At 41.3% G+C, this 15,096-nt stretch overlaps 1 protein-coding gene across 1 annotated transcript in view; it reads right to left on the bottom strand.

Annotated features, from left to right (window-relative positions):
- Positions 1-1,622: 1,622 nt before the first annotated feature.
- LOC308678424 (mitogen-activated protein kinase kinase kinase 3-like) overlaps positions 1,623-15,096 on the bottom strand; it is a 123,436-nt gene continuing 109,962 nt past the window's right edge. Inside the window, exons 14-17 of the mRNA XM_081345614.1 lie at positions 11,873-12,004; positions 8,724-8,853; positions 6,489-6,666; positions 1,623-6,346 (exon numbers count right to left, since the gene is read on the bottom strand). Of these exons, the coding sequence (XP_081201740.1) occupies positions 6,118-6,346; positions 6,489-6,666; positions 8,724-8,853; positions 11,873-12,004 (669 nt within the window). The 3' untranslated portion in view covers positions 1,623-6,117. The remainder of the gene's footprint in view (positions 6,347-6,488; positions 6,667-8,723; positions 8,854-11,872; positions 12,005-15,096) is intronic.

The raw sequence follows: 15,096 nt of genomic DNA on the forward strand, positions 1-15,096 counted from the left end.
TGTATGAACAGGACACATTGATGTGTTTGCATTTTGAAAATAAGTGAAAGTCCCACATTTGAAGCCTCCTTTTACCTTCAAGGCAAGATACAAACACAACACACAAATAACGAAGAATATTTGTAGCTCAGGGTTGAAATGAGCCTGGTTGTTTTCTTGCAGAGGTTCCACTGTCAAACTGATGATGTTACCTGGTTTGGGTAATGAAACATCTGCAAGAAAACAACCAAGCTCACAGAGCACCAAGGACCCCTCAGAACACACACAGACACAAAATGAGAAGGATTCTGTTAACAGGGATAGAACAATTTATGAGTATATCTACAGAATTTATTTCAATCACTTGAGTCTACTTTGTCAATTGATGGGGCGTCCATTTAAGGTACCCTGTGAATTAGTGGTCAGTGAACAGCAAAGAACTCTTTAACTTTTTTGAAATGTCGTATGGCTAATCCAGGTTCAGACCAATTTAAATTAAAAGACAGTTAAGTCCATATAGTGGTAGGTCCTGAGATCAGCGTCTGTTCTTTAGACCAGAAGTCCCTAACCTGTGGGCCGTGGCCTACTACCGGGCCGTGGACTGTTGACCACTGGACTGCGTGAGTGGCTGGCCAGAGCATGCACATGTGTGTGCTCACATTCCCCCACTCGCACTAGCATCATATGTTGTGCGGGCACTACATCGCCACAAGCGCACCCAACCTGTCCTAGTGTTGCGTCGTTATGCTGGCGCTAGTGATCATCATGCGGCCGCTAGTGATGCCACGAGCGCACTCCCCCACTCGCGCAGGCACTATTGTCGCCGCAAGCGAACATTCCACCCAATCACACTAGCATTGTGGAAGCATTACCATTGCTGCAAGCGCACGCACTCCCTCTACTTGTGCTAGCATTGCATGGGCACTAGCGTTGCCCAAGTGTTGTGTTGTGCGGGCGCTCATGTCCCTGCTTGTTTCACATGTGCAATCATGGCCCGTTTATGCACATGTGTGGTCCTGTTCACATGTGTGCCCATGTAAAGGTCCCTCCACACACACCCCACCCCGGGCCACCAACCCAGAAAGGTTGGGGACCCTTGTCTTAGACCAGGGGTGTTCAAACCTGGCCCTTTTATGACTCGTGAATTTCAACTCCCAGAATTCCTCAGCCAGCATGGCTGGCTGAGGAATTCTGGGAGTTGAAGTCCACGAGTCATAAAAGGACCAAGTCTGAAGACCCCTGCCTCAGACAATGTGCAATCTTAACTGTTTTCCTAGGTAGGGGAAAAATAGAATCCCTGTGTATAAAGATATTAATGAACTTGCATTTTTTTTAAAAGCAGGGGTGAGAGTAAAGGTTCATTCCCCAAACGAACCCAGGACTGGGGCGACGGTGCACGTGCCCACAGAGAGGGCTCTGCATGCCACCTGTGGCACGCATGCCAGCGGTTCGCCACCACGGGGCTATGCATTTGGTTTTTTTTGCTTTTTCTTAACAAATTGTACCAAAAACACACATTAGTATGGACCCTTCCACTGTATTTGCAATAGGCCCACTGAACGCAACAGGTTTCAGTTAGCTAAGACCCATTTGATTTCCACAGATGTAAAGTCAATGTATTCATTTTCTTTGTTCATGTTTTTGGTCTGTTTTATTCCCTTTTGTGCATATAAATCACAGCCAGAGAAATCAGCAAAAATGAAATCAAGGCACCTGAGGAATAATTCACATCTATTTACATATCAACATAATGGAGAAATAACACAAGAACACAATAATATACTGATGGCAAAAGCTGTGCATAACTGTCACAAAAGAAACAATGAAAAAACCACAAGTCAGGAAATCCAGTTCAACTCAGGGAGAAAAACTTAGAAAGTGAGATGAACAAGTTACAATTTACACCTTCAAATATTCTTTACACGTATTTCTGGAATGCCTATAATCTCTGGTCGAAATGCAGACTGGACAATGAGGGCTTCTCCTTAATATCTTTGGATAAACAATGTTGTTAAAAAAAATTAACAGGATTGTTTTTTCTTAGCAATTGAAATTCACATAGCACCAGAAAGCCTAGCAGTTTGTGAGCTTGGCACAGAAGAACCAAGACAAGGATTAAGATGGCAGTAGCCAAGAGGTAAGATTGTTGGCACATCTCGCTGAACCCACAAACAGGACTAAAGTCAACATCATAAAACAGAATTTGCAAACTTGCTTTCTAAAACTCCACTGTGCTCCATAGTTCTGCCCATCAAAAGCTTTAGTTTACTAACATTTCTATCTTACGGCATTAATAGATACAGAATTCAATCCAGAAGGCAAGGGTTGGAATTAATACAGGTACAGCCAGTCCTTGACTTACAACAATTGAGCCCCAAATTTCTGTTGTTAAGTAAGACGTTTGTGAAGTTTGCCCCCATTTTACACAGCTGTTAAGTAAATTACTGTAGTTGTTAAGTTAGTCACACGGTTGTTAAGTGAATCTGGCTTCCCCCATTGACTTTGCTTGGCAGAAGTTTGCAAAAGGGGATCACATGATCCCGGGACACTGCAACCATTGTTAAGTACATGCCAGTTGCCAAATATCCGAATTTTGACCACCAGGATGCTGCAACGGTTGTTAAGAATAAAAAATGGTCATAAGTCACTTTTTCAGTGCCATTGTAACTTTGAATGGTCACTAAATGAACTATTAAGTCAAGGATTACCTGTAGTCCTCGCCTTATGACTGTTTTATGAATTTGATTGAAGTTATGACGGAATCCAAAAAAGCTACTCACTACACATATTTTAAGTTCTGATGTCACCCTTCCCCCACAGTCACATGACTGCATTATGGATCCTTGGCAACCAGCCCACCCTTAAAGAGATTTTTTTGAAATACCACACTGTCATTTGACCACAATTTACGATGTTTTTACCAGATACTAGTGTTTTACTGGCAGTTTCCGGCAAAAACTGCGCCATAGTGAAGAATAGGTTAACTTAGCAACCATGTTTTTTGCTTAATGACAGTGGCATTCACTTTATGACCATGGTGTTTGCTTTAACAACCGCTGCAAAAAAAATCATAAAATTGGGTCCGGTTATTTGGTAACCAATTTTATAACCGTCATGACTTAAAACCAAACTCCAGGGCTCAATTACTGTTGTAGCTCAAGGACTACCTGTGTTGTTACAGGCAAGAGTGGATGTGCATTAAAATGGTAAAAATATACAATACTCAAGTGCAAGGGTCCCCAGCCCCCGTTCTGTGGACCAGTACCGGGCCGCAGCATGCCAGCAACCGGTCCGCACAAACAAGCAAAGCCCCATTGGTGGGATGCAGGCAGCATACAAAGCCACACATTCTATGGTCCACGGAAAAACTTCTCTCCACGGAACCGGTCCCTGGTGCCCAAAAGGTTGGGGGCCTCTGCTTAGGTGTGTCTAAGATCAGTAAAATATAGGTTGTTCCTCACCGTTTTTCCTGCTTTCATTATAGTAACTGGTGTTTTTTAAGCTGTTCAGTTTAAATCCTTAAGACGAGCAAAATGTACATTATGCCTTTAGCCAGATTGTATTATCATCAGATGTATAGGCAGTCCTCGACCACAATTGAGCCTGAAATTTCTGTTGCTAAGTGAATTTTGCTCCATTTTACAACCTTCCTTGCCACCGTTGTTAAGGGAATCACTGCAGTTGATAAGTTAGTAACACAGTTATTAAGTAAATCTGGATTCCCCATTGATTTTGCTCGTCAGAAGGCTGCAAAAACTGATCACATGACCCCAGGACATTGCAACCGTCATAAAACACAAATCAGTAGCCAAGTATCTGAATTTTACCACATGACCAGAGGATGCTGCAACAGTTGTGTGAAAAACCATCATAAATCATTTTTTTGTGCCATTGTAACTCTGAGAAGTCACTAAATGAATGGTTGTACTATACAATCACCCAAAAAAGCATAAATTCATCATGCAATCTCTGCTTGTTTTAGTTTTTAATCACTGTAAAAATAGCCCACAAAATATGTTTTCCCCCTTATTTTAAGGATCTTGTGCTGAAAGCACAAGGGAGTGAAGAATCAAACAAAGCAGATATATAAAAAAAAGAAATCTTGCTTTCTGAGGATGTTTACTCATCGGCCCAGAATGTAAATTAAGTGAAATATTTGTTAGACATACACATTTGCTTAAAGTACACAAGGACTTCAATCTCACAGGATTTAGCTCAGAAACTGGATCAGTGGCAGAGGAAATACAATTAATTATACCACCACAGGAATTTTAACTTTCTGGGAAATATTCAAACCAGCAATTTGCAACGTGAATCAAGAAAAAATGGCAGAGAATAATTTGAGCTCTGGAGGGTTGGTAGCCTTGTATATAAAGTCCTTGACTTATGACTATTCATTTAGCCAAAGTTATAATAACCTCAGAAAAAAGTGATTTATGATCTTTTTTCCACTTATTACTCCTGCGGTTTCATGATCACTATTTGTCTTTGGCAAACGATGTAATTTTGACGGCTGAAGTCCTGCTATCACCTGACTGAGATTTGTGATCTACACAGCTGCTTTCTGGGGGAAAAAAAACAGTGGCGGCAGACGGATTTCTTTAGCGCCCATGGTAAAAATGACCCAGTCATGTAATGACTTGTTTTATAACTGCAGGAACATACAATGGAAACCCCAGTCTCAAGTATGGTGGTAAGTCATAATTTGCTTCCTTTTATCACCCACCCAGTTCTACTTTCCTTGATATATCTGATTTCTTTTGGCCTTGAAAGCTTACTTGTCCATATGGAAAATTGTCTCTTCCAAGGTTTTAATCATGTTTATTCCGTCCTTTTCACTGTTTTACGGTATTTGTATGCTTGGGTCACTGCACCGAGGACAGGCAGTGCTGATCTGAATGGGATTTGGGCAGATATTGAGTAATCTTAACTTCTGTCATTAAATTAAACTGAGGCAGTTGTCATATTAGATTGAACCAAGGGTCTTCAAACTTGGCCCTTTTATGACTTGTGAACTTCAACTCTCAGAATTAATCAGCCGGGCACGCTGGCTGAGGAATTCTGGGAGTTGAAGTCCATCAGTCATCAAAGGGCCAAGTTTGAAGATCCCTCTTTTAGATTGAATGGTTCTCTCATTCATCAAACTGAAATAAATGGGTATTTCTTTCACCTGATGCATTCAGCTAAACCAGCAGGGAAAACTGGAAATTTTTGTTGTGGTAGTGGGTGTTTTTTTTTAAAGTAAGTCTCTACTTTGTTTAAAAATAAATAAATAAATACACTGATCACAAATTATTTTGTGGGAAAGAGCAACTTTTCACTCAGTCACAGAATCGTTCACCCAACCCGTTAGAAGAGTTTTGTGAAACCCTCAGACCACAAGCCTGAGGATATTTAATTTATTTAATTTGCAACAATGGTGGGCGAAGCAAGGAACAGGTATGCCCTCTTTAACAACTTTGTGATTTTAGAAGAAAACTAAACGTAAGTCATGAAATTTAGCAACAGCAGACAACGGCCATCTGTGGTTTCAACAAAATATTTTAACACGCGATTGGGTTATAACTTTTCCCCCTTTCCTTGTGGAGAAGCCCTCTATGTGCCTAAATTTCTCTAGGGTTTTTATTCAAGGTGATTATTTTGTAAGTGATTCCACGAATCACAGAGCTTTTCCTTTTTCAAAGGATCCTGGAAATGGGATCCTTCTGTGCTCCCCTTTGGCAGACAACAACCAAGCTGGTTTTGAAGGGCACATTGGGATTTCAGCAATTTTACTCAAGTGTTCTAAGTCAAGAATCTACCAGATTCCTTGATCTTGTTCCTTAGTGGCTGATCCAATCCATTCAATTCTCCTCAGAAAGCTACCTAAGCAGAGAATCTGTCAATATTCACAAGCCACGGAGCTCTATTAACGGCATCAAGTGTTTGCCAAAACCTCCTTTACACTGATCATCCAGGCGACCAAAGATGGAGGTTCAGCTTAAAGGCACCACAAGACGCAGCCAATGAGGCCTGACAGAAAAACAACACAGCCCAGGCAGAAGCAACCCAAGTGAGGCTGAATGGAGAATCACACACGTCTCCTTTGTCATTCACACCCTTCTTTGCTTCCTCCTTCTCTTCCAGCAGGAAAGCCCGCTAGAGGCTGAAGTTCACAAACGGATGCCTCAAAAGGTCTTCTGCAGTGGGCCTCCGCTTTTCTTCTACAAAGATCAGCTTGAGAAAGTTGCGGCAGTACTCCGAAACCCCGTCGGGAAGCTGGGGCTTGGTTGGCTGGGTAGCAATCTTGAAGATGGCAGCCATGGCTTCATATTCTGCCCATGGTGGCTTCTCCGTCAGCATTTCTACCACAGTGCAGCCCAAACTCCTGAGGAAGTCCATGGAGGGGGGAAAAGAAAGCCAAGCGGGTTTATTTCTGCAAATAAAGGCCAAGAGTACTCCACCCTCCTACTTGGTCTCCCATCACGCCAAGCCTGTAAAGAAAGCTGGACTGGGAAAACGGATCTTACCACACGTCAGCCTTCCTTCCGTAGCCTTCTCCACTGATCACCTCTGGGCTCATCCAGTAAGGAGTTCCCGTGACGGATTTCATCCCCGTTCCAGACATGCAGATGGTCTGAATGCGTTTGCTGGCCCCAAAGTCTCCTAGTTTCACGTTCCCAACAGAATCTCTCAAAATGTTGGCCCCTAAATTGGGAAAGGGAGGAGGGAAGAAGAAGAAGGCAACGAAGAAAAGATAGATAAAGAAGGGGAAGAAAGATGAAGGAGAAGACAACAAGGAGGAGTAGGAGGATAAAACAGACAAAGAGGAGAAGGGAAAGACAGAAGAGGAGGAGGAGAAGATGGAGGAGGAGGAGACAACAGAGACAGCAGCAATTTGCCAAGATATTGCTATAAATCTTGAATTCCATCTCCCTTAGTTAAGTGCCTAGTGGTCAGTGTTTGATTGCATACAACGAAGATTGAAATAATGACGGAGTAACGTATTTGTTGCATATTAAGGGCCATACTTTTTTGCCTGTAGGGACCCAAATGAACACAAAGCCCTTTGGAAACTAAACTCTATCAGCATCCAAAACAAATCTCACATATTTTCTATAGCAGCTTCAATTGGGGGGGGGAGGGATTGGTCCCCAATTATGTGAAAAACTCCTGTTCTTCAACAATTACAACCTTCCTCATATTACGCAAGAATCTTTATGTGCCTGTACTAATGTACTAAAAAAATCTGTACTATAATAAAATAATATGCTTACGTGTCCATATTTTAAAAGTGCACAATGCTAAATAATATGGTGTGTGCCTAGCTCATTCGTTTCCTTTATATCAATGTTGCAGCAACCCCTTATTGTCATTTTTTTTAAAGTGGGCACACTGCCATACATTAAAAATGAAATTCTATTCCCTGCTCTTAAAAATTAGCATATCTTTTCCAGCATAAAACTCCTGCTTTTTGGTTAGAAAAGTTCTTACATTAATCTGGGGTGGCATTTTTCCTTCCTTGTTCTAATTCAAGTTTGATAAAAGAGAATTTGCTTTAAATATGTCTTAAGGAGGGGCTTTCAAAGAGATTCTGATGGATAGATACAGATAGTCCTTGTCTTACAACTTAGTGACCATTTGCAGTTACAATGGCATTGAAAAAAGTGACTTATGACGATTTTTAACACTTACGACCGTTGCAGCATCCCCATGGTCACGTAATTTATATTTGGATGCTTGACAACTGACTCACGTTTAGGATGGTTGCAGTGTCCCAGGGTCATGTGATCCCCTTTTGCAACCTTCTGACAGGAAAAGTCAATGGGGAAGCTAGATGCACTTAACAACCGTGTTAATAATTTAACAATTGCAGTGATTCACTTAACAAATGTGGCAAGGAAAGTTGTAAAATGGGGCAAAACTCACTTAACAAATTTCTTGCTTAGCAACATAAATCTTGGGACTATTTAGATCAGAGGTAGGCAGCCTTGGCTCTTTTATGACTCGTGGACTTCAACTCCCAGAATTCCTCAGCCAGCTTGGGGGAACTATGGCCCCCTCATGACTCGTGGACTTCAACTCCCAGAATTCCTGAGCCAGCATGGCTCAGCTTGGAAACCTCTCCCTTTTCCCTCAGCATGGCTGGCTCAGGAATTCTGGGAGTTGAAGTCCACCAGTCATAAAAGAGCCAAGGTTGCCTACCCCTGGTCTAGATTGAGATGGCCTTGCCCTAATTTACTGACAAGATGGGTGAAAGATGTATGTAATTCCCCTTAAATGCCAAAGAAAGATGTTAAAATAATGTTTTAACACTATTCAACAATTTTAAAATCCGTGAACTTCAGCTTCCAGAACTCCCCAACCAGTGTGGGAAAATCTGCCATCTTAAAGTTGCTGAGGTTGAGAAACACTGCACTAAAAGATATTTTCTGTTTTTCTTGTTTGGGAAACTGGACCACGAAGGACGATTCAGAATGATACGACGCCGTATCATAGTGAACCCTTTTCACTTCCCGTAATACCATCAGCTCAGATGACTAACAAGAAGGAAGCATGTTTTAGAAAAATTCTAACATCCTGCAAATAAATTAGGAAAATAAAAACCGTTTTCATGGTGGGATGCAATCTTTTGTGAAATTGCACTGTGGATTTTCCTCACAGCCTTAATTTTCATTCCGGCCTCCATCAAGTTGGAGAACTTTCTCTTTCTGTTCGGTCCTTGAAGCATCTTGGGATGACCTACGCCCCCTGAGATGGCCTACCTTTAATGTCTCTGTGTACAATCATGTTGCTATGGAGATAGGAAACTCCTTGAAGGATTTGCCTTGTGTATTTACGAGTCACATTCTCTGTCAAGGCACCATAGGCTTTTAGCTGGTCTTTGATTGAACCCTAAAAAACACACAAGAGATCAATTAGTTTCTTGGCTTCCTAAAACTCTAGACCTTCTGAAAAGTTTTGTCAGCTGCTAGGGCACTAGCCATAGTTTAAAAGGCAAAAATAATCATTAAGAGCCATGGTGGCGCAGTGGTTAGAATGCAGTATTGCAGGCTGACTCTGCCGACTGCCAATAATTCGATCCTGACCAGCTCAAAGCTGACTCAGCCTTCCACCTTTCTGAGGCTGGTAAAACGAGGACCCAGGTAAACCGCTTAGAGGGGTGTAAAGCACTGTGAAGCGGTATATACGTCTAAATGCTATTGCTCTATCTATCTATCTGTCTGTCTGTCTACCTACCTACCTATCATCTAATCTATCTGAATGAATCTAGTAGGCTGACTCTGTAAACTGCTTAGAGTGGGCTATGAAGCACTGTGAAGTGGTATATAAGTCTAAGTGCTATTGGTTGCTATATACCTACCTACCTACCTATCTGAATGAATCTAAATGAGGACCCAGAATTTTTGCAGCAACATGCTGACTTTGTAAACCACTTAGACAGAGGGCTGTAAAGTACTGTGAAGCAGTATATAAGTCTAGGTGCTCTTGTTGTTGCTATATTTGAGTCAGGAACAGCCCCACTAAGTGCTGACAGTAAAAAAGGAAATTGCAGGTAGTTTTCTAGTTATGACCATGACAACTCCTGACTGTCATAAATCAAGTCATCCATGTGATAAACCTGATTTTATCGCCTCTTTTGTGGTAGTTGTTAAGGGGATCAACACGGTTGCTAAGTGAACACCGTGGTTGTTAAGGGAACCAAGGGTTTGTTACAGACTGAAAACTGAAGTAAATGCCAGTTGTTGGCAAAAACGTTGTGAAATGCAGTCACATGACTGAAAATGACCAGAAACCCAGACTGGCTTTTGAACAATGCAGTCATGTAATTTTGAGGGAAAACCTTCTGAACTTTTGATGCAGTTCATAAGTAACCTCAGGGAGGTCTGTTGTAACACTGAATGGTCACTAAGCGATGTAAGTCAAGGACTACCCGTATTAGCTGTCAGAGCAGAAGTTGTGTTGGCCACAGTGCGAAAAAGAGAGAAAACATTCCTTATCCATTCCTTGAGGTAGACGTTTGCACGCTGCCGGAAAGTTCACGGAAGAGCCAAATGGCATCAAGGTAACTATTTTTAGTGTTTCCCTCATAAATACAAATAGTCCTCAACTTACAACCATTCATTTAGTGACTGTTAACAACGGCACTGGAAAAAAAGTGACTTTTTCACTCATATGACTCTTGCAGCATCCCCATGGCCAGGTGATCAAAACTTGGATATTTGGCCACTGGTTCACCTTTCGGACGGTCGCAGCGTCCTGGGATCAATTGTGTGTGATCCGCTTTTGCGATCTTCTGACAAGCAAAGTCAAGGGGGGAAGCTAGATCTGCTTAACAACCGTGATTCTAAATGAACAACTGCAGTGATTCATTTAAGAACTGTGGTAAGGAAGAGGGTTAAAATGGGATAAAACTCACTTAACTGTCTCGCTTAACAACAGAAATTTTGGGCTTAATTGTGGTCATAAGTCGAGGACTATCTGTAATCGGTGCCCAACTGCTCTGCTCGGAATAAAAGTTGTGGGATTTTGGGGGCCTACATGGACTGCACAATCCCCCTCACCCCAATGAAGGCTGAATGTGGTTGCAGCCTGCATTGGATGAGAACAGGGTTGCACAATGCCACACGTTGCTTCCAAACAAAACTAGGACTGGCCAAAGCGCTCATATTTTTTTTGGGGGGGGGGAACAAAGAAAAACAAATTATCAGCATCTGTGTTATTCGGAATCCTTTGCTCTTAGGCCCTTGTGCTTCCTGGTTGGAAAAAGCCTTTTGTTTTCTTTTTCCTTTTTTCATTCTTTTGTGGTGACCAGCCTTCTCCAAGTGGAGGCTTCAGCTCTTCCTATTCCCAGGTTTAGGCTGAGTTGGTGCAAATTGTACGAATTGGGCCAAGTGGTCCTTAACTTGTAACTCACCATTAGTTTAGTGACTATTCAGACGGCGCTTAAAAAAGTGAACTACAACTGCCACAGCATCCTGACGGTTATGTGGTCAAAATTGGGGCACTTGGCAACTGGCATATATTTATGACAGTTTCACTGACCCGGAGTCGTAATCATTGCCATTTGTGACTTCCTAACCGGCTTCTGACAAACCAAGTCAATGAGGGAAGCAGGATTCATTTAAAAATGTGTGATTCAGTTAATAAAATAACTGCAGTCATTTGGTTAACAGCCATTGCAAACAGTCCCTAAAATATGCAGTGGTTCACTTAAAACCACTTAAAAACCTATCTGTTTGAGCAATCCAGTCTGGTCTGATGGGTTCTGTTTTAATTATTGTTTTAAGGTTTCTTATCTTCTACATTAATGTTTTCAATATCTGTATTTGTGCATTTGATATTTATGTCACTGTTCACCGCCCTGAGTCCTTAGGGAGAAAGGCGGTATACAAATCAAATAAATAAATAATAAAATAAATAAATAAAAACGGTCTTGTTTAGCCATGGAAATTCTTGTCCCATGGTCAGAATCCGAGGACTAACTCTACTGTTCCCCTACAATAGTGTTTCTCAACCTCAGAAACATTAAGTTGTATTAATTTCAACTCCCAGAATTCCCCAGCAGCATGTTGGCTGGTGAATTCTGGGAGTGAAATCCACAATGGCTCTCCTCATTCTTAATTTATTTTTGAAAACTCCTGAAAATTTAATTTTATTTCAGAGAGATGGGGTGATGGACTGTTGCCATTTTATTTCTAACTTTAACTTCTATGATAATGAGAGTGGTTTTTATTTTTTAATGTTGTATATAGTTCCTATGGATGACTGTGGGGTTTTAAAATTATACCATGAATATTTTCCACGTATTCTTTTCATTCTATGAAAGCCACCAAGAATCTCTTGGGTCACAACGGGATATAAATACACTTAATAAATCAATCAATAAAAAGGCCTGTGCAGGATGGCTTACCCCAGGCATATATTCCACAAAGATGGACAGTTTCCTCTCCTCCGGATCGCGGAGACATCCATAATATTGTACTATTCTCTCGTGACGGAGGGTTTTAAGCAGCTGGATCTCACATTCCAAGGCATTCACTTCCTGAAATAAATCCAAATTGATTACTGAATGAAAAGCAGATTGGTAGATACAGCCAAATCCAATACAGCGAATGGATGGATCTAGCAATAAAATTTAACTTCTTTGTGGTTTCCCAGTCCCAACCTTGCAAGGAATAAGCAACGAGTGAATTGATATGGATTTTCTTTTCTTTTGTTTTTTTCTAGGCTGATTAAGAGAAGGACACATATTTGCAATCATTTTGTCCCACGGGTGCAAAGCGTCGCCCAGAAGTGTGAACTCAACCACTCTGCACCTAAATGAAGCCAACACCTTTCTCTTTTCAATGGTGGCCTCTAAGAAGAAGCTCAGAAGAAGCGTGAAGATAAGGATGGAAAGATTTGGCAATACAGGTAGTCCTCAGTTTATGACCATAATGGAGCCCCAAAATATCCTTTGCTAAGCAAGACAGGTGTTAAGTGAGTTTTGCCCCATTTTACAACCTTTCTTGCCACAGTTGTTAAGTGAGCCATTGCAATTGTTAATTTAGTAACACGGTTGTTAAGCGAATTTGGCTTCCCCACTGACTTTGTCAGAAGGTCACAAAAAGTGATCACATGACCCTGGGATACCGCAACCGTCATAAATACGAGTCAGTTGCCAAAAATCTGGATTTTGATCACGTGACCGTGGGGGAGGCTGCAACGGTCGTAAGTGTGAGAAATGGTCATAGGTCAGGTTTTTTTAGTGCTGTTGTAACTTTGAATGGTCACTAAATGAACTGTTGTAAATTGAGGATTTCATGCACCCACAGTGGCGGAACCCTGTTACAAGGTGATGGGAGATAGTTAAAATTGACTTCTTTGATTAGAGAAAATATCTAATATAATATAAATATAAATACATTTATAATATAAATATAAAATATTTATTGTTGACGCGAGCCCCTTTATGGACTACTAAACTGGGGGAAAAAATGAACTTATGATTTTGGGTTTTGCTGATGTATTATAGAAAGAAGAGCTATATTGTAACCATAAAGAGGCAACTTCATAATTGTGGTTATAACTGCAACGAAGAAAAACAGAAGCTACTACTTTGCATTTTTTTTTCTTCCTTCTCTATTTTTCTTTTATTTTTTCCCTCCTTCTTGTGTTATCAGCTTTCTCTTTCATTTCTTTTCCTTACTTTATATTAGTTTTTAATCTTCCTTTTTAAAAAAACTTTAGTGAAATTTAAAGTGCACGAAGACACGGACCGAGTGTCTTAATGTTTATCCCCAGCCATAGAGTACAATAGACCTCGACTTACAACCGTAATGGCGCACAACATTTCTGTTGCTAAGCGAGGTACTTGTTAAGTGAGTTCTGTCCCACTTTACGACCTTTTGGCCACAGTTGTTAAATGAATCACTGCAGTTATTAAGGGAATCATGTAGTCATTAAATGAATGAAGGCAAATATACAGGGTATGTCCCAGGACAGGGGTAGGCAACCTTGGCTCTTTTATGACTCGTGGACTTCAACTCCCAGAATTCCTGAGCCAGCATGGCTCAGCATGGCAACCTCTCCCTTTCCCCTCAGCATGGCTGGCTCAGGAATTCTGGGAGTTGAAGTCCACGAGTCATAAAGTGGCCTAGGCCACCCTGAGGTCCTTTTCCCTAAGGGCTAAACCAGGGGTCAGCAGCCTGAAACAGTGAAAGAGCCACTAGGAACCGGTTCCCTCAGAAAAGGAAAAACTGGGAGCCGCAAAAAATGTGTGCACATGCGCGTACATGTGCGCATGCACAGAACAGGGTTTGACTGAAGAGTGGAGCCAAGGCGAGATATGCACCTACCCTGCATATTTGAATTGATTGGTTGAACTTTTTTAGTCCCACTTCTTTTTTTGGGGGGGACTGCACATGGCAGAGGACCGGGAGCCGCAGGAAACGGCTGAAAGAGCCGCATGCGGCTCCGGAGCCGCGGGTTGCAGACCTGTGGGCTAAACTGATGCTCTAGGCCAGGGGTAGGCAACCTTGGCTCTTTTATGACTGGTGGACTTCAACTCCCAGAATTCCTGAGCCAACCATGCTGAGGGGAAAGGGAGAGGTTTCTATGCTGAGCCAGTGCTGTTGTAACTTTGAATGCTCACTAAGGCTTAGTGACTAAGCCAATGGTTGTAAATCAAGGAGTAGCTGTATTAAGAGCTACCTTGTTTCCAAAGCCAGCAACATTGCATAGCCTAAGACTAAAGCCACTGACATGTTTAAAAGGGTGGCGTTTTTTGCAAGTACAATCGTTCATTCATCTAAGTGACAGTTCAAAGTTACAACGGCATTGAAATAAGTGTCTTTTGCAGCATCTTCATGGTCATGTGATCAAAATTCAGACACATGGTGACGATAGATAGATAGATAGACAGACAGAGAGACAGAGGGAGATAGATAGATAGATAGATAGATAGATAGATAGATAGATAGATAGATAGATAGATAGATAGATAGATATAGAGGTAAGTAAGTAGGTAGGGAGAGAAAGAGAGAGAGTGAGATAGGTAGATGATAGAGCTAGTTAAGTAGACAGATAAATATAGGTAGGCAGGGAGAGAGAGAGAGAGAGAGAGAGAGGGAGAATCTCCCTTTGCAACTCGGTGAATTTGAACAGGGAACCAACACAGACTTCCAAATTCCTTTTTTTTTAATTGCCAGTGAAAAGTGGAAAAGAACTGGCGAGTTCAAGACTCAGCTCAACTTTTCCAACTATTTACTTATTAAATTAATTATTTACTGCAAATGGTCAAACAATTCCCTCAACATTAATTCACTCCTGAGTTTGTGCCTTAAGCCATTGAGTTGTTTTGTATGGTCCTTGCTTATAGATGATATGGACTCGCAGGGGTTTCTGTCTATTTTTATTTCCTCACAGTAAATAGAACAAAAATTATATAAACATAGCACACAGGTTTTTTCATCTTCTTTTCAGGGTATTAAAACCCAGGAATTAAAATTTAAAGGCACTGACATGTTTAAAAGGGTGGCGTTTTTTGCAAGTACAATCATTCATCTAAGTGACAGTTCAAAGTTACAAGGGCATTAAAATAAGTGACTTTTGTAGCACCCCCATGGTCACCTGATCAAAATTCAGACACTTGGC

Source organism: Vipera berus, assembly GCF_964194415.1.
Source record: "Vipera berus genome assembly, chromosome: Z".
In the NCBI taxonomy this organism is placed as follows: Eukaryota; Metazoa; Chordata; class Lepidosauria; order Squamata; family Viperidae; genus Vipera; species Vipera berus.